This window comes from Antedon bifida, chromosome 7 (genome assembly GCF_963402885.1).
Source record: "Antedon bifida chromosome 7, ecAntBifi1.1, whole genome shotgun sequence".
NCBI classification, from domain to species: Eukaryota; Metazoa; Echinodermata; class Crinoidea; order Comatulida; family Antedonidae; genus Antedon; species Antedon bifida.
Genome location: NC_136232.1, coordinates 3017216 through 3041221, shown reverse-complemented (window position 1 = coordinate 3041221; position 24006 = coordinate 3017216). Strand labels below are relative to the sequence as shown.

Below are 24006 nucleotides of genomic sequence, written 5' to 3'. Positions count from 1 at the left end.
AGTTTTCCACGCTGGCAACATTGACACGAAGTATACACAAAGTTTATGCACGCCGTGTGCTATAAAAATTCCGAAAGTTGGGTTATCTTCATTTGTAACGTTGAAGTAGCAGAGATTGTGTTAGTATTTCAGAGATAAGCCTAGTTTTGTTGGTACGTCAATTCAAATACTGTCTTGTTTTGTTACATTTGTATAATTAATTTCGTCGGTTTAATATAAACAGCAAGCCTGTACTGTACTCACCCATCAAGAAGATTCGAGGCCTTTAGTTTTACCACATATATTATTGAGCTGTTGTCCCGCCGGAGAAACCCAATCAACGCCGCCAGACAAAAAGAAAGATGAAAACAATCGTACACCTCAGCCTAGCATGCTTCTTGATTGGAATAGTCGCTGCCAAGCCAGCCGAAAATCAACCCAATGGTAATAATCGGGGGCACAAATTAAGTCATGCAGATCATTTTCATGGTGATGGACACAATGCCGATTATGATCATGATGCATTTTTAGGAGAAGAAGAGGCAAGAACATTTCAAGATCTTAGCCCAGAAGAAAGCAAGGCCAGGCTCGGGTAAGTACTAAGTAGTAGCCTTTTTTTTATCTATCCTCTAGCCTCTAAACAATAACTGAAAATGATTGTCTTTCTATTATTTCTTTTTTAAGGCAATTAGATTAGGCCTAGGCTAGTCTAAGATGATGTGGAAAAGATAAAAATAATAGAAATTATTAAAATAACATATTTGACAATAATTAATAATATTGTTTTATTTTAAATTTTCAGTGAAATCGTTGATAAAATTGACACCAATAATGATGAAAAAGTTGATGTCAATGAATTGAAATTATGGGTTGAAAATCAGCAGGTAAGGAACTATATTAGTAAATCACTGAAATGAAATGCTTGATTAACCTCATACTAACAAACCTATTTTTATTAATTAACACTTTTTTTCAGTTTTTAAACATGTAATTAATATTGATACAATGATATAATTGCTAGTATATAGGCCTCCGTTCTATTTGCTGTTTGAATAAAAATAAAATTTTATTTCTGTATGTGTATGATGGATGGGGTAATTGCAAGCAAAGAACGAATACTTTCAATTAAAAAAATATTATTTATACTATAGTCTATCATAAACTCAGTTCAATTATGTATATTTTGCATGGAAGGAAAGCCTGTTGCTTTAAAATAGATTAGTGCCACATCATCACCATGCATTTCCTAATTGTTGACCTTCTAAGTGTTTATGCCCCAGAGGTCAAGAGAAATATATACCAGTAGAAATGTGTGCTTTCTATTAAAACGTGGCACAACACAACAATTGAATGGTTACATACAATATCATTTGTGTACACATTTTGGTAGAAATAACAATTTATACCAAATTTAATGTTTGCCTATAAACAATTATATAATCAATCAATTAATAATTCATATTTATTGGTTCTTTCGGAAATTCATGTCAAACAAATAAATTGAATTGGAACAAATATACTGTACAGGGTGAACCTATGAAGAGTTGAAAAATCAACAGTTATTCATTACTAGAATTAAACACATGAATAGAGTTACGCTGAAGGACATTAGATAACTATTTCATTCTGTATTTCATACTTTTGAGAAGCTTGCCTGACCTTCACCAATTAAATTCATGATACAGAGGCATAATGATGTGCTTTACTAACATTACCAACCTACTTGCTTGTTTTTAAGTTTTATTTTGTCTTATCATTTATTGGTACATACAGTATTTCCCATTTTATTTTTGGTTTTGTTCTGGTGCTTACATTGTTAAATAAACCATAATACACACACATAATTTACCATACAACAAAACCTGTTGGTCTTTAAATGCATGTTTACCAATTAAAATTATTTTTGGCTTAAATATTATTGCATGACCACTGCTAAATTTGTTTTTCAAAATACAGAATTATTTTCGTAATTTCACTTTCAGAAAACTTATGTGTTTAAAGATGTTGACACCCAGTGGACCGGCCACAATGTGGATGGGGACGACAAAATTACATTTGATGAATATAATAAAACATCATACAGCGGGTTGCCCGGTGAGCTTCTATTCCAATCCATAAATTAGGACTAAATTTAGACCTAACAAAAACCTTGCTTTGTTTATTGTCATTCTATTGTTTCCTATCTTTTGCATTGTTAAAGGGGTGGGGGCTGGGTCGACTGCTACCAAGGTTAAACAAATGTAATAATTGACAGCAAACAAACTATTTTTGTTAGGTCTTATCAACAGTTTTTATACATAAACACATCCAAAATTCTTTTGATTAAATTTGTCACTCCAGAGAACAAAAGAAAAATAGTATGGTATAGCTACTGTGTACTAAAAAACAATCTTGTCTAAATTCTGTATATTTCTACCTGTTCTACTTGTTATATTGTAGAAAATGTGTTTGTGTATTGATTGTTGATAACTATGACATGTATGGTGTGATATGCTTTAAATACACAGAATAAATACATCTCTATACAAGTCAATGGACGTTGGCAATTGCACAATATTGATAGTGATAAGTATGTGACATTGGATGAATACATCAAGTCTACATATGCCACTACCGGTGAGGATGCTGTCCTCTTTCTTTCTAAAATCATTTGTCGAGTGGTAAAGCAGTTAAACAGGGGTACCGCAAACAATAGTCAATTAATCGGCACATGGTTAAGGCTCTCCTCAACCACGGTTCTGGTGGTAAAACAAGTTTCTTCTTAAAACTGGAGGTCTAGTGTACTTATCCGGATTGTGTGCACTTTAAAGAACCCAATGCATCTTTGTAAAGAATAGGGGGTTGCCCCGTTGTACTGATCCATCTCAGCCCTTGTTGTTGTGGACAAACAAATGAGCACTGTATAAGCAGCTGTACCATATGAAAATAGCATTTTCTGGCCCAGTTAGACTGAGAGAGACAGGTTATTTTAACAAATTTACTTACTTTACAAAGTTTGCTCCTACAAATTGAATGGATTGTTTAAATTGATACCTGCTATATTTGACACCTACAGTATTACTACAGTACAATGCTTTCAAATTTTAAATACTATACACCCGAGAACTACCTAAAGCAGATAAAACTGTCTTTACCATTTGACTTCTAATGTGCAAAATTGCATATATAGTAATTACTGATGATTTTGTTTTTAACAGAGGAAGAACTTCTAAAGCTTGATGAAGCTGAACAAATCGACTTCAAACAGATGATCAGGAGAGATAAAAGGAGATGGAAAGCTGCCGATAAAGACGGTGATGGCAACTTGAACAAAGAGGAGTTAACTGCTTTCCTTCATCCAGAGGAATTTGATCATATGCGTGAGGTTGTCATTGATGAGACAATGGAAGATGTTGACAAGAACCAAGATGGCTCTGTCTCACTCGAAGAATATATTGGTAAGACTTTATTTTTTCTCCAAATTCAAATTCAACAAACATTTATTAAATCAAATGCCAAACAATTAATAAAAAGCATAAAATGAGGACCAACCTAGAAGTAAAACTTGTCTCAGTTGGCCTATTAACAGAAATGTTCTGCTGGATGTGATATTTCTGGTCTTAAGTGGCCAGTTGAAGTAATAACATATAGGCAGAATGATACAAGAAAGAAAGGGGGCTTACTTTACAGTAGAAGCCATATTAAGAACTCGTTCCATATCTTAAGACTACATTTTACCTGTTATTTCCTATATAAACATTCATTTTACCTGTTATTTCCTATAAACATTCATTTTTATGACCTACAGGCGATATGTTTGTTGCTCAAAACGGAGAAAAAGAACCAGATTGGGTAAAGACAGAGCGTGAACAATTTAGTACACACCGTGACAAGAACAAGGATGGAAAGATGGACAGGAATGAGATCGGCGACTGGATTATGCCCAGAGACTACGACCATGCTGAAGCTGAAGCAAAGCATTTAATACACGAGTCAGACAAAGATAAAGTAAGTAATGGTAACAATAGGTAGATAATCATAATCATATGTATGTGTGACAACACAATCACCTCATAGATTGGAACACTGCTATTCTTGGAAAAGAATGCAATACACAAAAAAAAGATTGACATCAGGAAGCATGAACAGAGATGAGATGAGGGAGCCCATGAATTGTCACACATATATGATCAACTATTGAATAAAGAGGAGTGGGGGGCACAGGTCCTTTTGGACCTATTGGTGCCGCCATACCAACTCATCATCGTCATAGGATACACAACGCTAGACGAGGAAACGCCAGTTGAGAATGAAACCTGTTTCGTAACGTTCTGTAATTTTTGGGTTTTTTACAAAAAGAAATGTTATAATATTAATATTGATTTCATTTTTTTTTTTGTAGGACGAGAAACTTACTAAACAAGAAATTCTAGATCAGTATGATCTCTTTGTCGGCAGCCAAGTCACGGATTTTGGAGAGGCTCTCATCAAGCACGACGAATTCTAAATACATTCAATTTAAATCTTAAACTTTATTTCTATGGTGCTATTTTTGTACAATTCTGCTGCAGTGAAGCAATTTGAATCTGTCTATTAAACATAATTTTAAATTAGGTTAAATTAAGTGTACATTAAACAAAGTCAATACTTTTGTCAACTCCATAAGTCATTATATTGTTTGTCGTCCGAATACTCAGGTCTTGTATATTTATTTTAAAAAGCAAACATCATATGACCGGCATTAGTATCTATTAAACTACGATATCGATAAAATTATATGCTTTCTATTGTCGCTCGGTACAGTTGCAAAAGGTGATCAACAGTGACTTTTAATGTAAATGTTCATATTCTTTATGTTGTAAGTTTGTACATTTGATAAAAATATAATTATAAGATAAATATACCATTGAATACTATGCCAATAAAGCTCAGCTTGATAAGAAATATTTTTTTACCGAAAAAACTTTCTAAATTTGTTAACATGTTTTGTTGTACCTGTGTTAGATTTTAATGCGTTTTAATTTAGCAGTTAGTGAACAGCATAGTGCTTATTAGATTGCATGAAATGTGAATGTAGTAATGTTTTTCTATCTATCTAACTTTTTAAATAATGATAATTGTTCATAAATCGTGGATAACATTTCCTTAGAGATTGATTTCTGATGGACAATCAACATTTATAGAAACAGGTTTTCAATTACTATTGTTGATTTCTATTAAAATAAAGATTGTGAAGGTATCACATGGTGCATGTTTTAATAGAGTACATTTAGTATTAGTTGTGCTACTTAGTCTAAAATATATGTTGTTGCAAAGTACTGGGAGGGGTGGGGCAATAACTTGAAAATTTCCAGCTTATTATGCAAGTTTTTTTAAATTTTAATTTCTAGCAAGGGTTGCTAGGCTGCTCTTATTTACCAAATAAATTTGTTTGGAAAACTTATTTTTGAAGTGTTATCATTTTCAATTGTTTACTTTATCTACAGTTGTAAGGATTTAACATTTTATGAGAAGAGCCTATTCTCTGCCATAACAAGCCAGAAAAGCATTCGATCAGTCTTCGTAAACACAGAAAAAAAAACGCTACACTACTCGAACGAGTTGGGGACGGTTTCTTAGTATGCTGATGTTGGACCCTCTATAGTAAAGTGGATATCATACATTATAATTATTATACTAAATTACAAGTGCACATTTTCTAACCATTGTATAAAATAACCCAGAGGCAGTATCTTAACCAGATGAAAGCTTTCAGTCTTGCTGCAAGTCCCTATGATAATTCTACTTCTGTCTAAATCATAATACAGAATCAGCTTATGGATTTATGAATATTGTTTATTGATATCTGTACTTACACTATAAGTTAATACAATTTAGCAATTTTAATAAAAATATATGTTAGATTATGATTTAAATCGTACTTCATTTATCTTTACATGATTACATTTTAAAATTGACGTTAAATTAAAATCACTTTAATTGCGTGGGTAAAATGTTATGCAAAAATATAGTTACGGCTGTACCATTCAGGCAAATTCATTTTTTTAAAACAGGAAAAACACTAAATACACCCACCAAAACACATGATACAGCCTAGATATGGAAGGGTAAACCACAGTTAAAGAAGTAGCACCTAATAGATTTATTTATATTTATAAGACATCTGTTTACTGGAAAAGGGTTAGATAGTAACGGTACATAAAACAATGACCGCATTAGCCTCTTTGAACATACCATAATGAAAGCCCAGTTAGGTAGGGTGCCAGATTTTGAATACTGGTACTGGTATCTACTTTGTTTACTTTAACCTTTTTTATCTCAATGTTTACATAATACAATCGAATTAATGTAATATATAATCTGATTTTTTTTATATATTTATTAATATTATTATTGACATATAAAAACATTATTATTATTATTGATACTTGTAAATATCAAGTAAAATTAGCAAACAAATTATAAAAATTATAAAACTTAACCTTTGTATACATACTCAATTATTAATAGAACTCTGGTATTAATCTATGGTCTTTATTGGCTCAACATTAAGACTGTTGGCAAGTGTGTTCTGTGAACAAAATCAGAGAGAATTTATAAGATAGCTAGCATTTAAACTTGGATGAAAAATGTCAACCTAAATTAAACTAAATAAATGCACTCACAAAACTAGCTCTAGAGAAAGTAAAAATACTGAAGAAAATATGGACAAAAATGTTATTATTATTATTACACGATGACTTGAAAACAGTACTAAATAACACTGGCCCACTTGAGATGCACCCTGCCCAGGAATAAATGACACAAAATAGTAGAACGCGCTATGTCTAACAACGATGAAGCGTATTGATATATAAAATAGACTGTATACTTACAATGTGTTCAATAAGATTTTTGTGATATGATAAGCCTCCATCTTTCTTCACTTTATCAATGTGTTTTCTCTCTGGATCTCCAGCCACAAGCACTTCTGTTTCACCTTCAGCCTAGACATTAAAAAAATGAAAAATTACATTAAATTAAAATGGCCTAATACAACACAACATTTAATTTGTTCAGAATTAATTAAACAACTAATTTACTCACTGCGGGTAAATTACGAAAATCATCAATGAATGATTGCATTCTGTCTGGAAAGCCTGGAGCGAAAGCCTCTGGATTAATGGCTACAAAACATTGTCCCTATAAAACAAAAAAAATCATAAAATTGTTAAAAATGTATCTATGTTAAATAATAAACCTTTTCCACTATAAATACAATAGCATCACCGAACAATTACATTAAAATGATCAATTAATCATCTTAACTACAGTGTCCTATAAAATATTAAATATAGCCAGGTGAAATTATTTTAATTGTAATTTTACTCTTCCCTGATATAGCACTGTTGTGGTGAATCATTTCTGGGTCAGAGAAAAAAAATTCTATGCAATTTAGAACTAATGCTGAAGTAAAACAATCCTTACAGGTGTAAATGTAAAGTGTCATTTCAATCAATTGTAAGGTTTCAGAGCCTTTCTTAAAAAAGAATTTGAGAAGCATGCATTAGGCACAAATATATAACACCTAAATAGAATCCTGTCATTTGATTGGACGATTGTGGGTCACATGATAAAAAGTAAGTGCCCTATCAATCGCTCCATTGCATTAGGTATAATCATTAACTACAGCATTAAGTTGTACTATAAATTGTTAATTAATAGATTTCCAGTTCAAATTTCTTCATAGAAGAGTAGCAACAAAATGTTTCGTCTATAAAATACACAAAATAGATTCACCTACATGTCACTTTTGCAACAAAGAAATTCAAACCTTGATACATTTATTTTGTAAAAAAATTCAATTGTTCTGGAAGTCTTTTAAAGGTTTTCTAAAAAGAAACATGGACTACGATTTAATTTTAACCAATGTTAATATATGTTTTGGTATCGGAAAATGTCATAGCTAAAAGATTTATATTCTACTGAAACATTTCAGAAGACCCACTGTATTTTAACACAAAAAAACTACAGCATTAAATTAAGTGGGTCACCTAAAACAAAGGCATTATAAAAACTTGCCAGATTTGCCACTTCACTAGACGACTTCCATTTCCTAATGTTTGGACCGTAGTTTGCTCCGCCAAGAATGCCACAAAATAGTTCCACCATCATTCCCAATCCATAACCCTAGGAAATAATAATGTGTAAATGGAAAAGATTAGCAAATTTAAGTATCAGACACAGTCCACTGATCTGACTGATTAACATTATAGCATCTACGGGAGTGGAATGCAATAAAGAACTTACCCTTTCTGAAACTTATTTAACCCAAAACCCAAGAAGGGTAGCTCTGCGTTTAAAATTTCTATTGTTTATAAAAAAAAAAAATTGGTGCTACTAAAATTGTTTGTAATGTTAGATAGGATAGGATTTTCAGTGACATCGTAAAATGGGTAACTATTTGTAATAGAAATGGCATTTTTGTATGTAAAATTGCAAATATATACCATTTTCCTTCAGATAAAATGGCTCAAAATTTACATAAATCAATAAATTCAATTGATGAAGAGGTAACTATTTGTAATAGAAATAGTAATTTTATGAAAAGTGATTGATATTATTATTTTATCAAGATATAAACATCTTTCATTTAAGATAAAATGGCTCAAATTTACATAAATGAGAGTCAATTTGAAGTACTCGCACCTTATAACCACTGCACATCTCAGTACCTCCCAGCGGCATTAAACCTCCTCCACTCAAAACTGCTTTGGAATCATTAGATACCTAAAAAAGCAAAATATTACAATAAGATCTTAGTACAGTAAATACATTAATGTGTTTTTGTTATGGTATACAATGCTATGACACTATTTTCATTGTGAGTAAATCAAGTTTTTAAAGTTGACAAAAATTAATTTGAACTAGAATTTAATTCGTCACTTTGACGAATTATAGGTGATCATTTTTATCATTTTACTGAAATTAATTTTTTTTAAACATGCACGTACTTTAACATACGATCGGAAAATGTTGATGTATGCCATCCTATTATATGCTTATAGTGCTGAGTTGTGCCTATATGCCATATACAATATGTACAGTATATACTGTATATCATACAGTGTAGCATAGGTGAAATTACGGGACACACATGTTCTAATTTTTTGGCATGATGACGTTATCAAACTAAACTTTAAGATGACAATTTCGAAAGATAATTAATTGAGCAAAAAAATATAAGATTTGGAAAAAAATTTGGCACGTAGAAGCGCTGTGCGCGCTCTTTGAATTGTGTATAACTTTGACGAAAAATATGAAAAAACTACTTTTTCACTTCAACTGGCCATATGTTAACGTCACAACATTCGATAGGCTTAATTTTTATATGAATTAATATCTACATTTCATCAGCTTTCATAATAAATTATAATCATCAAGGTAACCTTCAATTCTGAAGAGCTGTAAGATATTCAAATTTACTGCGAAGGTGAAATTACACGGCCTACGTTATTCAAGTTTTTACATGTGATGACGTCATTAAAATGAAGATAGTGTCAACTCATGATAAAGATAATTAATTAAGCAAGCACATACTGAAAGTTGTGCGAAATTCGAGCACACATAACCAAGATGTGCTCTGTTGAATGTGATAATCTACACAAAAAGATAACAAATCCTAATTTTTAAATTCAAGTGGCCATTTGATGACGTCAAAACATTTTGTACGTAAAATGTGTACATGAATTCATATCTACAACTCAATGGCTTCCAGAATAAGTTAAAAAAATCGGGGGTCATCTTGCATTCTGAAGAATTATTTTCATTTTAAAAAAGACCTATTTTTCACCATTTTCAGAACTTTTGTAAAATTAATGTGCGCATTTTGTCATTTTTAACGTGCTCGTATAGCGTTATTTTAAGTCGGAACTGACTCAAATTTGGTGAATGTACTAAGGATGGTGAGTAGAATGAGATTTGTAAAAAAAATTCATGTTTTTTACGCTTTTTAAGTATCGCGCGACAAAAACGCATTTTTGCGCAGTAATTTTTTGAAACACGCAAATGGCCTAATTCATGCTCTAAATTGATCAAAAATTAATTTTGAGCGTTTTAAATTTTTAACGCGCGATATCACGCGCATGAACCTACGTGCGCGTGCGTTTTTATTTGCTAATATTTTTACCCTTGATCTGAAGTTTACGTGTAGTGAATTTCATTAATATGTGATAATGAATTATGGAGATATGATTGATAATGTGATTTCGCAAAATGGCGTATAAATGTTGTCACGGATGAGTGATCACGCTGGAAAGCTTATTAGGATTAAGTTATATTATTTAAAAGATATTCTGAAATTTTTGTAATCATTGACATTAAACTTTTTGAGATAATTGTTACACAAAATAGTGTACAGAAACAATAAAAAGAAAAAAAAAAATAATAATAAAGATTTTATACAATAACAATAGGTGATCATTTTATTCTAAATGATCACCTAATAATTGAAATGGAGAATTTGTATTAATTTTTGTTTTAAATATCATTGATTATAGGGAAAATTACTGTACCTTTCCACTGGCATCAGAGCCCCATCCATCTGGAATTGGGAGGCCTTTACGATCATTCAACTCAATCTATTTAGAAACAATGGTAAAAAAAAATGTATTGCCTTTGAAAAAAGTAGTTGCTTTGTTCTTATATCAATTTATAAATATTTTAAATATTACTAACGTGTTAAGGCAGAAACCATGAATTCATGAGCATAGTTATGAAATAAATCCTTATAGAGGGTGCTATATAAGCATGGACATAAATGAAACTATGACAATAGCCTTCTGAAGCCAGTGAATGGTTAGACTGGATCTCAAGCTCTGAGTTCAGTGTCATTGGTTTCTTTGTTTTTTAATAGTTACGAGAGAATATTTTTTAGGGTTGGGTTCAGTTACGAAATATCTTTGCAATTCTTTCTATTGAAAATAATTTCTGCCTTAACACACTGGAAAAAAATTATTTGTGCAGACTAGTAGGTTTAATTTAAAATATATAAATCAACTACTGTACCTTTCCTAAGGCCACCGCTGAAGTTGCCATGTCCAAAACAAAGCCATCATCATCTTTCGCTGGTGCTCCACACGCTATAGGATTTGTTCCAAGTGACGGCTAAAGAATATATTATTTAAGATTGTATATCATTTCATCAAGTTGAAAATATGACAAAGACAGCAAAAGGAAAATATCACGTGTACTCAAAATTAAATTAATTTAGCAATATGTAATTATAAGCAATAATATAATCAAATCTCAATAACTTAAAAAATAAAATAATAAATTGCATTGGTATTGTAAAAGCATGTGCAGTATTATATAAACTGTTAGAATTAGAATCCAGGAATGCAAAATTGAAAATATATATAAACTGAAGTTGAAAAGGTATATTTTAAACTCTTGACCTATTGATTTATTTGTTATTAATTACGTTATTTGATTTAATAATATATAATATTGATAATAATTGATTGATTTTCCTAATTTAATGTTATACCTTAAGAGTTTTGATGATTGTTGTTAATTAATATTGTTAATAATATTGTTTGTAATGTTAATTAATTAATTTTAATAAAGAGGGCACCTGAATATCAGTTAACTGGCCCAAACAGTAAGGGTTACCCTCTTTAAAGATGGTTGAAATAGTATTTGTTTTTAATTGATTTTGGCTGAGAACAAATATGCAGTGTGTTGGCTTATACCCACATTTTATCATTCTGTATAAAATTAATCATATTCTACTGCATATCAACGTTGGATTTCCAGCTGCATGAATAAAGTATTAACTACAACATCTGCCCTTACCTTTTGTGCACGGGTTGGAGTTACTAGCGGTGATGTGTTTGTGAAAGACATTCCGATTAAACCTTCTTGCATAGCCTTTAATGCATACCAACCTGCTATACTGTAATGGTTACTACCTAAAAGATGAAGTGTATACAGTGTATATACTTAAATTGTAGTTTTTACATTCAATACAGACAATAGTAAAAAAATGCAATTGTAAGGAGTCAGGCCCAACAGTGAGGTAGTCTTTCTTGTCTTGTGCTGCATTATTTAAGTGCCTCATTACATTAATAAGAAAATACACACTGGTACAAAAAAACTCACTAATCAAAAAGAGATAAGGGCGGTGTTTTACCGAAGCAGGTTTTGCCAGCAAGATTTTCCGGACTAAATTATCCCGGGGAGATATAATATTGCGCCCTCTCTGGCGTGGCCTTTTTCCTGTCGTCTTGGTAGTGGTAGGTTAGGCCTAGCCATTAAAAACATAGACCAAGAGCAATCAAAGGCTATATTTTGTCAATTTGATAGACAATTTGCCAGACTTGATTTCTATATTGGGAGAACACTGTAAGGATGTGTTGATATTTACTGTACAACAAAATCGGCCCGATATTTTAGCTATTAACTTGGTATTTAATGTACAGTAGGTCATGGGTGGATCCAAAATGCACTTAATTTTACCATTTTTAAACACTGGCACCCCCCACTATTCAAGAGTACTGGATCTGCCACTGTATTATGAAATACAATATTACTGTAGTATGTTATTTATGAATTGCTCTGTATTTTGTTATATTATATAGCCTATGTAAATACGTGAAAGTAATTGGTTGAAACTGCATCACATGACTACTGCTGCGAGGATCGTAAATCGTATATTTCCTCAAGTCTGATGATATTGATTGTAATTTTCGCGTAATTATCGTGTCTCTGTCATTAAACATTTCAAATCCAGTAAATTCTTGAGGAGTTTGATATTGACTGCGTAAATTGCGTGTGGCAACACTCGCTTTTGGCGATAAATAAACAAGAGGCAGGCTAATTACATAAAGGAGGTCTAGCTACCCGACCCAGTAGATATTCTACTTCTTGTTGGCTACATAATATAACAGATATCGCCTTTTATATCGGTAAAATATAAGATTTGACATCCACTCGGGAAATGATATTTTGCTCTCGGGAATATATTTCCTCGATCAAAATATCATTCCCTTGGAGATGTTAAATCTTATATTTCACAAGCAGGCAATATCTATATAATATTGCAGCAATGTTTATACTAGCACAAAGCAATACAAACCTTTGGCTACTACCCATCCAATACCAGCCTCCTTTGCTTTCTTGATTGCAATTTCTGTACAGAATTTACCAACGACCGGTCCCAAGACATTGTTTCCCTCAACCCAAGCTGTTGCTGCTGTTTCCTTTAAGATAACTGGATCTTTATCGCTGACTGTGATCCCATTTTTTATATCATTGACATACATATCTAATGGAAAATACAAATAAAGGACATACTTAAAAATAAATGAAAAATTATATTAAGTTGGATACAATAAAATGAGGAAAAAAATGTAATCATCAGTGTATACTATTGTTGGCAGACTGCTCAATTGAATCACATGCAAATATTTCTTTTATCTCTCTTAAGATAAGTATGTATATTGTGATTTAAATAAAGGACAATTTTATACAAAAGTAAAGGTTATGTTTTAAACCTTGACCTGCAAAGATTCCAATTGATGGTAGACAGACTAATTGTATGCAGGTTTTGAAGTTGTCAACTAGAACTGGGTAAAGAGTTTACGTGTGTTTTGGGCAGTGTTACCAGGTAAATTAACTCTTAGGTTAGGTACTTGACTGGTGTGAGGACAAGGGCGATGTTAGGGAAGATTAGCCAAGCACAGCAATGTACAAAGTGAATACAATTATTATTGCAATAACAAGCAAACATATATAAAGGTATATTGATGGTGTACAGACAATACACTATTGGCCAGAAAAACGCAGCTTGTGCTTTAGCAAGCGGTCCCACTGTCCTGGCATCATCATAAAGCAGCTTAATTGTTATCGAGCAAGGGGTCCCACCGTCAGGCAAATCACTTCACCCAATTTTAATTTCACTTACCAAGCCTATTCATTCCATGACTATAATGGCCACGGTGATCAGCTGTAACTAAAACCTCTGCTAAATCGTTAGCATGTGACTCCCTCGTTCCTGTTGCCACCATACATCTTTGTATGAAAGATCTAGCTTCCTCTACAGGAACGATGTGGTAATCCCTGTAAATAATATAATAATAATGAAGTTATACAAAACAAACGACGTTATTCAAAACTGCAAACAGTACATGCGCTCAATTCCCTAAACACCCACTACAATAGTGACTTTAGTTGATTATTACAAATCTATAAATATATTATATCTATAGTAAAAAGGGATGTGAAATAAGGTCTTTTTAAAAGTTTTAATGCAGTTTTTACATACCTAATTATAATTCTTGAACAACTCTGGACGTTGGGCATAAAATGAAAAGTGGTATGTGCTACTAATTTCCTACAAATTGCCTTCATTTTTATTTGGTACTGCATAAATAGAAAGAAGTCTATTTTCTGAAATTAATATAATAATAATTAATATTGTCTCTTGAAAATTCCATTACATATGGTTGACAACTGGCTTCTAGTAATACTAGGCTAGGCCTCTAGTTAGGCCTAGGAGGTGCTAGTTTCTAGTAGACTACTCTAGCCTAGCCTAGGGCCAGGCCTACCTGCTGTAGATATATCCTACTACTAGTACTACTACTACTAGTAGTACTAGCCTAGCTAGGCCTAGCCTAGGTAGGGCCTAGGTAGTAGGCTTAGGCGGTAAATCAACCATTAATACTATTATTAGCTAGGCCTAGGCCTTAAATAAAACAAAACATTACCGTGCACTTGCCATCCTTAAAATCTAGCCCAGTTTCCAAGATCACGTACACCACCTCTCTCTGCCTGCGCCTTCTGCTGCACAGAATCTGGGCTTTTGTTTATGAGGCAATATCGTACAGCACATGCGCAGTATTAAATAATTTTCCCAGGTCTCTCTCCGACTCTCTGGCGGCCCCGTCCGACACAGTTTTTATTATTTGGCATTATTATGCCATGGAGCTATAATGATTATGCTAAAGTGCAACATTTACCAGAATACATGTGCAGAGAAATTGTCAATAAAAATGTTTAAAAAGGAGGGACAAAAATACAGCCTAAAGTAAAATTGAACAGTGGGCCGCAGAGTGCTGATAAACTTTTTATTAAAGACTCTGATCTTACGTACTCTATTGAGTTTTATAGGTTTAATAAGGCATTTACGTTTATCGTATAGGTTAAGGACTTTGAGTTTAATTTAGGTTAAGGACCTTATTTTTATTAGTATGCATATTTCATGGTCCAAACCGGGCCATTTAATACCAGTACACTGAGACGATGAATAATAATATTCATTAAAATTTAATTATCAAAATAGTATAAAAAAAATCAAGACATGGATTAATTATATACGTCAATGATTCATCAGCATCAGAATTGTAAGGCCGACAGATCAAACTTCGAGCTTCGACATAATCCAATTGACCGGTTAATATACCGTACACAAAGGCTATCTTAAATTGTTTAAGTACACTTTTAAGAACGTACTTAAATCCAGTAGTTCAAGAAATGGTATGTAATGTTATATAACTTAATGTATACATCAGTTTAGGCCTAAGTTAATTTAAAGAATTTTTTAGTGTAAAAATATTAATTTACCCTTTTTTTTACATAAGTGCTTAAAAGAAACATAAGTATTTACTTAACATAGCATGTGGAAATGTGTATGCATTGTCACAGTAATCAATATCCTACCAAAAACATTTCATTGTATCATATTTTGTGAATGTGTAATACTTAAAAAGTATACACTATTAGATTAACAAACATTAATTTACATGCAATCATGATTTTCTCAAAACTGTTATTTGTATATAAAATGTAATAGTTAATTATATCTCAACCGTAGGTTATAATAGTAAATAACGATTATTATTATTATTGGTTTTTGTATATTTCTTTATACATGCTTCGACATAATGTACAATATCTCAAGATCCTCTTCATGTTAAATATTAAGTTTGGTATCATTGTAAAGGATATTACATTTCCTACCAGATAGAATAAAAATCTGAAACATTTTAATTTTCGACTTATGTTTCACTTTGCCAGAGCCGGTCACATTTGAAATATGTCACTTTTATTTGAAATGGATATTGTTTTTGTATGGGTATATCTGAGCAAAATGTCGATAATTGTAATTTAGAGTTATTTAGAAAAGTGTATACAATAATATAATACAAAAATAATAATGTGTTAAAGATTACAATATTGTGACATGTCGTTTGGGTTGTGAAGGGTGAACGTTGATAAATAATGATAAAGTTATAACACACTTAAGTAGAATCTTGCCATTTGATTTGAGGATTGTGGAATTCCTGTTTGTATAAGACACGTCGTCAAATTATACCAAGCAGAAATATGAAATGTAATTATATTGTGCTCTCTAATTTGATGCAATCGTCTGCGATACTATTAAGTTGGCAGCTCCTGAGGGCGTGCGTTAATGCAGTCTTCGTAGCTTGTCTGCCCGCTTTGGTACGCCATAGCATCAATACCTGGTATTTCATTTCTCCCATTTCTGATTGATTGTTGTGCTCGATATTTTCAATATCAATGTTCGCGCTTCCTTCAAACTTCGCAAAGTCATGTAATGTGCGGTAGACATCTTTCCACTTATCTCTGGGAATCTCTCGTGAAATCTCTCTTAATGTTTCGTTACTCACAATATCTATATTTAAACAAAACACATTATTTTTTATTATATACAATAAATTTAATGGTGCAAAGTTTTACTTTATTCTAGTTTGTGCAGCAGACATAAAAGGAAGATGCGTTGGTACCAATACCTATACCAATACATGTATCAACGCCGCATCATAATTAGTAAATATGCATCAATTTCATAAAAGATTACGCCGTTCTAAAATTCGCAATACGGGATGCACATAAATATATGTTTTTAGAACAGTGACGTCATTATACAGGAACATACTCAGTTACATCATTTCTAAATCAAAACTATTTCACATTTATGTAAATTCTAAATATTAGGCCTACCCTATGTAAGGATTAGCTGTGCATACGACATTAAATTAAATAAGTTTGACAAAAATGTACCCAAATATGGTTTTGATATGCCCAAATGTGGTAGTGTAAATGATATCATCATGTCTGATGTCATCACATTTTTTGTCACATAAAGTTTGATAGTGTAGACAAAGCTTAAGGTGTTGACTGTCAAGCGCAGTTTGAAAAACATTTTCTTATTTTAAATTAATGTCACATACCTGTATAGTGAGCTGGTGATTGAGATCGTCCAGTATCCTAAATAAAAAAATGCATTAGTTTGGTCAATAAGGTTCCCATTCAGTTTTGTCTATTTGCCTTTATTTAACAAACGACGAGTACTTACAACTTAATATATCATTAGTTTTTTTAGAATTAGATTTTATACTGTAGTTTAGAGATATAGACAACTACAACAATAGTCGTATAACGTACCATTGTAATCATCCTTATTGGACCAATGATTTCTGTTAAACCATTCGCAACAATTTTCAATGTCATCTCTAAACTGTCGACCTGTGTTCTCTCGTCTTTAGGTTTCAGTGTGAAGGCCTCGTAATGTGGAATCGCCTCTGAACAACATCGGGCTACGTGCTTCAAAGATATTTCCTATAAATGTGTAATCAATAAACTTAGCAAAATGAGTTCAATATGTGTTGATCATGATGGTGTTGATCATGGTGGTGTTGATCATGATGGTGTTGATCATAAAGGTGTTAATCATGATGATGTTGATCATACTGGTGTTCATCATGCTGGTGTTCATCATAATAGTGTTCATCATGATGTTGTTGATCATGATGTTGTTGATCATGATGGTGTTGATCATGATGGTTTTTATCATGATGGTGTTGATCATGCTAGTGTTGATCAAGCTGGTATTGATCATGCTTGTGTTGATAATGATGGTGTTGATCATGATGGTTTTTATCATGCTTGTGTTGAACATGCTGATGTAGATCATGATGATGTTGATCATGATGATGTTTATTCTGATAACGGTGTTAATGGTGACTGATCAATATTGATAATTACCCTTGAATTCGGAAGAGAATCGTTAAACGTCTCAGATGTCCACTGGAAGTCTGTTCCAAAATCATCTTCTGGAAAAAACAATTCAATTTTCTTTGTCTTTTTGTCAAAGAAATGGTTGATTGGTCGTGGTACACACAGAGGACCATTGCGCTCGTTAACACGAAATGTATGAGAATAATCCTTTATTGTATCACAGACGTAACACCGTAGATCGACTGTTTGTTTCCTCCCGTCAATATGAACATAATCGCCATACACCACAACCTGCAGATTCAAGGGCGCCTTTCTAGAACAGCTCCCAGCACATGTGTAAGTTGTAAAGTGACTTGTTTTGATCCTAAAGAAATTTTCGTCAACATCAAAGTGCACACCATGTTTCGCATCGTGATTAGAACTTGTTACTGTCCATCGAAACTTGGAAACGGGATCCGAGTACTTGTCTTCGGAATGTAGAACCTGGAACTTCCAGTCGGGGTTGAGTTTAGCACGATGTGGCACTACCAAAGTGACATTACAGTTGAATTCTGCTAAACCAGGCGACAAACATTCAACCACTGGTCCTAGCAGAGTTAAATCCTTTTGCTGGTTAAGCCCAAAATTAGATGGTTTAAGTGCAACTCGGACGATAATCTCTTGTTTGGGGTGAGTTTCTGGAATAGCACCGGGTGGAACAATCAGGCTCACGTCAGATCTAGGGTCACTGACAATACCGCCTTCTGGTCCAATGGTTGCTTTCATTTCAAGCCAGAAGGGATTGTATGATGTCTTTTTAGTGCTTGTTATCATAGTCATCGGAGTAGTGGCTGTGCCTCCTAAAGACACATTGCAAGTTGTGGTTACTCCCACTGATGTTGTTTTAGACGATGTGGGAACTACGCTGACAGTGGATTCATTTGTAAGCTTTGCTGTTGCACATATTTTTTTGAAAAGACGTTTCCTGAAAGAGTATAATAATGTTCATATTCAACATATCGATATTCAAAACGACTGCGTACATCATAGTTATTTTAAATATCTTTAATACTTGTACAACAAAATAGTTATCGAGTATCCGTGACTCTTTTAAAGAAGCTATTATTTTGTCAAAAGAATGGTGTCGATATTTTATAACTTTTATTATTATTATTTTCCAGTCTGTAGCGAATACATAGGCCTACGTTAGATTTATTAATAAAGTGAATGTTTTACGTTCGCATGTCAGGTTTCAACATAAAAATGTACGACATAAAAGTAAAAACAGGAAAGTATAACTAACCATCTCCTTAGCGTGATATAGAAATATACAAGAATCACATTTGGAAAGACTACACCAACAGTAACAATGATATATAGCGACCGTTTACTATCTTTATTGTTTGTGCTTGCATCCACAGCAGGGATTGTTTCTTCAATTTTCAATGTGGACACGCTTCTTATTGAAGATGTAACGGTGCCTTTTGACTCGACTGTTAAAAAAAAACAATATTTAAAGATGTATTATCTCCCTGAAAAAAATAATTCTTTAAACAATTTGTGTTTAATATGCCATTTGAATAGTTATTCACTTTGACACAAAAAATGTATCTACCTGAAAAAACTGTATTTTAACGCAAAAAACATTAAAATTGGCTGCCAGCCAATGGTGTTTTGGTTGAATTTATTTTGTTGTTTTATAAGTGAACACTTTTTTTTTTCCTACGGAAGTGATACACTTTATTAAAACAACAAAATAACCTAATAACCTATAAGTCTGATTTATTTTTTCATGTTTTTGGGGGACAATACATCTTTAATTAACAATATATTCTATGGTATTAAACATTGATTAGGTTATATGTACATAATATGAATATTTGAGAGGAATGGCATGGGGTACGTAGGCTCGTTGTTGACGAACCTTCTTCCCCTCCACTGCTTTCTAAAATGTGATACAATAAAAGAGAATTTATAGTTGTTCTCCATCCTCCATCACATTCTCGAGTCAATGAAAGCAACTTCAGACTTTTAATGCTAAGGTAAGAATTATTGATGTTTTGAAATAACCTTTTGAATAATTGGAGCAGATTGTGTCGTGTTTTCTTCCACATTCAAGAAGAACAACTGATAACGGTTCACACACAGAACACTTGCGACAGATGTAGTATCTGTAAAAACATGATACAACATTGAGTTAGTTTAGTTTATTTTTAAAAATCAATCTCTGAAGATATTCCTCATTAATCGAAACATGTATAATAGGCATATCATTATCAATCATCATCAATATTATTATGATTATCATTATCTCTATAACATAATAAGTGTAATTGTTTGTAGATACTGTGAAGTAGCATTGCGTCAGGGTGTTTAGTAATTGATCAGATGTTTTGCCCTCTCTCTAATTTGTACTACTAAGCACATTGAGAGTAGACCTACTCGCGCAAAAATTCTCGGGTGCGGCTCGAACCCACATCAAGATCACTAACAAGCTAGTATAAAGTACAAAATTACGTCAGAGTAGGGCAAAACATCTTACTAATATTATAATAATCTTACCTAATTTGTTGATTTTTATTTAAATAACATGAAATCGGCTCTTTAGGAAACCTCTTGATTTCAGTCGCTGTTAAAGCTAGTTCATATTGATAAGGATCGCACAGTTTCGTCGATGAACAGTTATTTCTTGGTCCAATGATGTTTAGGCTGTCCGATCCAGAACCTGTAGGCATACTACACACTCCGTTGTCCATACTGATTGCAAGTAAACAGAAGTAAACGATTTTTAAAGACGTCATAATCTATAAGAAATGTAAAATCTTGTTCTGATTTTTTTTACCCAAGATTAAAATTTAATAGAACGAGAAACAATTTACTTAAAATTATGACGCCTCATTTTGAGACGGGCCTTTTAATGCAATTGATTATACCAAATTAGTTCGTTTGTCTATCATACGAGAGTAGGGCTACATTTAGGCTCCCTGTTGAAAAATACAGGATGATTATCGGGCTCTGACATGCTCTGTGTCACGTCTTAAAATATCGTTATACCTTTGCATTATACAGTAGTAATTTGTAACGAGTTAAAAACATTACTTACTTAATGGAAAACCTTAACTGCAGTAACCGCACTATCTTTACTAACTTTCTCTTATAGTTTAATAATAATACTAATGTTCACGGTTTATTATTTAAACTAGAATTAGGCATATTAAAAATAGTAACATTACAACATCTGGAATGTTTAACATTACTTAATACCAGACTATAGCAAAACAAACGGATATTATTATGCTATCAATATACTGTGTGAATTAGCCTACGTCATTGGGGAAAGTCCCGAATCACAAATGTTCATTGTGTTTGGTTTCATAAATCATCCATGAACAGAGTTTACAAAGAAACTTCGGGAAAAGTATATACCTGTATTATGTTTCAAAAGAAATAAATTTCAAATCTACTGGATATAGCAATTGCCTGCTTTTATATTCTCAATCTTATCCAAGTACTCTCACTTGCTCTGAATTAGGGCTAGTGTTCCTCTAATTTTTCTGGATTTTTTATTTTATCGTTTTGATTGAGCTATTTGCTTAGTTTATTTGTATCTCCATTGATATCCAGCCATTGATATCCAGCCACTGATACCCACAGCATTTTAAATTTTCAGTAAATTGCCGTTAGATATATATATATATAGGCCTATACTAAATATATACAGATAAAGTATTTGAAAGTGGCGACAATGAAATTACCCTTAAGCCTACCTTTTTAAGAAACGTTTTGTAAGAATGGTTAACAATACACAAAGCACTTTATATAAAATGCTATCTCATTGTCTATTCAAGTTAAATAAAAAAAAATCCCTTTGATAATAATAATAATAAATAATAATAATAATATTTATTCGGTCATCAATGTAAAAATAACCAGCCATTGATATCCAGCCACTGATACCCACAGCATTTTTAAATTTTAAACACCATATTTTGTACTTACCGAAGTTTGCGAAATCCTGCGTTTGTTGTTGCTATATTTAGCCTTACTACTGACAGGTCATTATGGATTACACCCATACACCGAATCCGAACAATAATTTTCCTTGTTTAAAATCCAAATACAAAACTTTCGAACGTCCGATAAATCCGCTTTTCAAATGAATGGCAGCTTAAAGGTAAATTTAGCGACAGTAACCGGAAAACTGCGTAGCTTGTCCCACAGACACGAGAATCTATACCTATCCTGAGCGGCAACCGTCCGTCCGCTCCGCGTTTTTTGTAAATGGTCATAAGGAATAACATGATTCTATATTTGTATTACTTTTAAATTGGCCTTAACAATGATTTTGGCCACGTTATCGCTCGTCGTATGTGTAAATTGGCCACGTTTTATAAAACAACAGAGTGAGGACCACAGAGCGTGAACATATCTATTATTTATGTAGGCCACCAACAAAGTTGGTGGGTATACAGTGGATCATTTTTGCTATACCATGAAAATAAAAAACTGAAGTTAATAAAAAAAACCACCAGAAACGTAAAATTCAAGTTACAGTATATTACCTATATTTAGTCACTTGATAATATTTTTACCACACCGTTTATTTTTCATAATTGTTTAAAAATGCTTCCCATTTACAATATTTGTGTACAAAAGAATATTGTACTGCGTAATTTGAACTATCCCCCACTAATAATGCTTATTTTCAAAAAAATAGTATAGAAAACTAAAAATACCAAAAATTATGGGGAAACATCGATAATTATTAGAATGTATGATCAATAGAAATGTTTTGCCCTTTAAAATGTGAGCCCTGAATTGTTGGTGGTGTTTGTCGTATAGAGGCCTACTGTATATATACTAAATGTGGATTAATTAACGGTGTCATTTTTTTTTTATTATAATGTACTGTAAATGATAACTTGTGTAAATAGTTTTGTGGCAAGTAACGGCCTTGTAAAAAACACCAATAGGCCTACGGTGATTCAAGTGTTGCATCCGTTTTTAAATAAAGTTGTTATTATTATTATCATATTCGTGTGAAAAGGATGTGGGATCCACAGGATGATCATATCCATTGAAGGATTAAGATTGAAGAAACTATTATGCCATAAAATAACTTAAACTGTGGTCATACGTAATTGAGAGTCATTAGCGGATGAAAGAAATGAACATTAAAGGCCCAAGAACAATGCTATGTTTACAGTTAGCACCTACGTAGGCAAACCAAATTGTTGTACAAATAGACTAACATAATTAAGTCGTCAAGGAAGTGAAACTGACGAAACACCTGTATCTATGAAGTTGCACAATATGGTAGAAAAAGAGCACACATAAGCAAGTATTGAAATAGTCCCGGAAATAACTTTTGACATTCATTTCGAAATAGCCTTGAAAAATCTTTATGAACACCAGAAATCGCTATGAAATGTGAACACAAACGGCAAAGAATAAGATTAATAGTCGCAATTAGTGCACAGATCTAAAAACGTAATGTCCAAACGACTTTTAGACTGTGCGATTACAATATTCGATATTTCGTTTTCCTGCAGTTCCACGCGGTTTGCACTCAAAAGATGGAAATCATACTTGTGTGTTATTATGCCTCTGTACATTTAAACGCGGACGCCGTTATGTCAGTTTTTAAAAGAAAATAATTCATGCGACGTACAGTAACAGGCAGCATAATGCATTCATCATAGGGTGGACATTTATATACACCTTTCCAAAAAACGCAATTGTCAAAAAAACTTGTAGACGAGTTTTTATAACATTCTGTCTTTCGCCCACGGACGTCATATTGTTGACATTATGCCTCCCTATTATTGGAGTGGGATCGTCCACATCGTTTTTCTTTTAAATCATGTATTCGATGTACAGTAATTGGCAGGAGATACATTCATCATATACATCCATGATTTACACATTACTGTATATGATTCAAAATGTTACAAGCAACAATGTCAGCATGTAAGAAATAGATATTATATAAATTTCATTTATAAAACAAGATTAAACCATCAACATAATAAAAAGTTATTTGGTTTG

The 24006-nt window shown here is 32.5% G+C and overlaps 3 protein-coding genes across 5 annotated transcripts; 1 reads left to right on the top strand and 2 right to left on the bottom strand.

Annotated features, from left to right (window-relative positions):
* The first annotated feature begins 47 nt into the window (after positions 1-47).
* LOC144847731 (calumenin-like) lies at positions 48-5217 on the top strand. 2 transcript variants are annotated; one of them, XM_078704235.1, is made up of 6 exons: positions 48-571; positions 782-863; positions 2487-2595; positions 3177-3416; positions 3767-3966; positions 4361-5217. In XM_078704235.1, exons 1-6 carry the CDS (start codon positions 342-344, stop codon positions 4463-4465), a joined length of 966 nt encoding a protein of 321 aa, XP_078560361.1. In that variant the 5' UTR covers positions 48-341; the 3' UTR covers positions 4466-5217. The 2 variants fall into 2 exon arrangements, with proteins under 2 accessions (XP_078560361.1, XP_078560360.1); XM_078704234.1 differs by lacking the exon at positions 2487-2595 and adding an exon at positions 1962-2073.
* Positions 5218-5817: 600 nt separating this feature from the next.
* On the bottom strand, positions 5818-14795 carry LOC144847517 (putative oxidoreductase YjmC). 2 transcript variants are annotated; one of them, XM_078703919.1, is made up of 12 exons: positions 14706-14766; positions 14264-14388; positions 13904-14058; positions 13076-13264; positions 11794-11909; positions 11005-11103; positions 10512-10577; positions 8647-8727; positions 8020-8127; positions 7045-7140; positions 6834-6944; positions 5818-6529 (listed from the first exon to the last, which is right to left on the bottom strand). In XM_078703919.1, the coding sequence occupies exons 2-12, from the start codon at positions 14365-14367 to the stop codon at positions 6479-6481; spliced, it is 1176 nt and encodes a 391-aa protein (XP_078560045.1). In that variant the 5' UTR covers positions 14368-14388; positions 14706-14766; the 3' UTR covers positions 5818-6478. The 2 variants fall into 2 exon arrangements, with proteins under 2 accessions (XP_078560045.1, XP_078560046.1); XM_078703920.1 differs by lacking the exon at positions 14264-14388 and having other exon boundaries at positions 5820-6529; positions 14706-14795.
* A 1070-nt stretch (positions 14796-15865) lies between these two features.
* On the bottom strand, positions 15866-20676 carry LOC144847853 (netrin receptor UNC5C-like). The gene is made up of 7 exons (XM_078704389.1): positions 20521-20676; positions 20029-20129; positions 19262-19451; positions 18007-18943; positions 17407-17580; positions 17193-17229; positions 15866-16633 (listed from the first exon to the last, which is right to left on the bottom strand). Exons 4-7 carry the CDS (start codon positions 18796-18798, stop codon positions 16335-16337), a joined length of 1302 nt encoding a protein of 433 aa, XP_078560515.1. The 5' UTR covers positions 18799-18943; positions 19262-19451; positions 20029-20129; positions 20521-20676; the 3' UTR covers positions 15866-16334.
* Between the last annotated feature and the right edge of the window lie 3330 nt (positions 20677-24006).

Coding starts and splice junctions, on each gene's coding strand:
- LOC144847517 (XM_078703919.1), bottom strand. CDS start 14,367: ATGCAGTACCAAATAAAAATGAAGGCAATTTGTAGGAAATTAGTAGCA. Junction 7,141..8,019: donor CTAGTGAAGTGGCAAATCTG/GCAAGTTTTTAT, acceptor TTTGTTTTATAG/GGACAATGTTTTGTAGCCAT. Junction 6,530..6,833: donor AAAATCTTATTGAACACATT/GTAAGTATACAG, acceptor TTTTGTTCACAG/AACACACTTGCCAACAGTCT.
- LOC144847853 (XM_078704389.1), bottom strand. CDS start 18,798: ATGACTATGATAACAAGCACTAAAAAGACATCATACAATCCCTTCTGG. Junction 17,581..18,006: donor ATTCTCTTCCGAATTCAAGG/GTAATTATCAAT, acceptor ACACATTTATAG/GAAATATCTTTGAAGCACGT. Junction 17,230..17,406: donor CAATAAGGATGATTACAATG/GTACGTTATACG, acceptor TTTTTTATTTAG/GATACTGGACGATCTCAATC.
- LOC144847731 (XM_078704234.1), top strand. CDS start 342: ATGAAAACAATCGTACACCTCAGCCTAGCATGCTTCTTGATTGGAATA. Junction 864..1,961: donor TATGGGTTGAAAATCAGCAG/GTAAGGAACTAT, acceptor TTTCACTTTCAG/AAAACTTATGTGTTTAAAGA. Junction 2,074..3,176: donor ATCATACAGCGGGTTGCCCG/GTGAGCTTCTAT, acceptor TGTTTTTAACAG/AGGAAGAACTTCTAAAGCTT.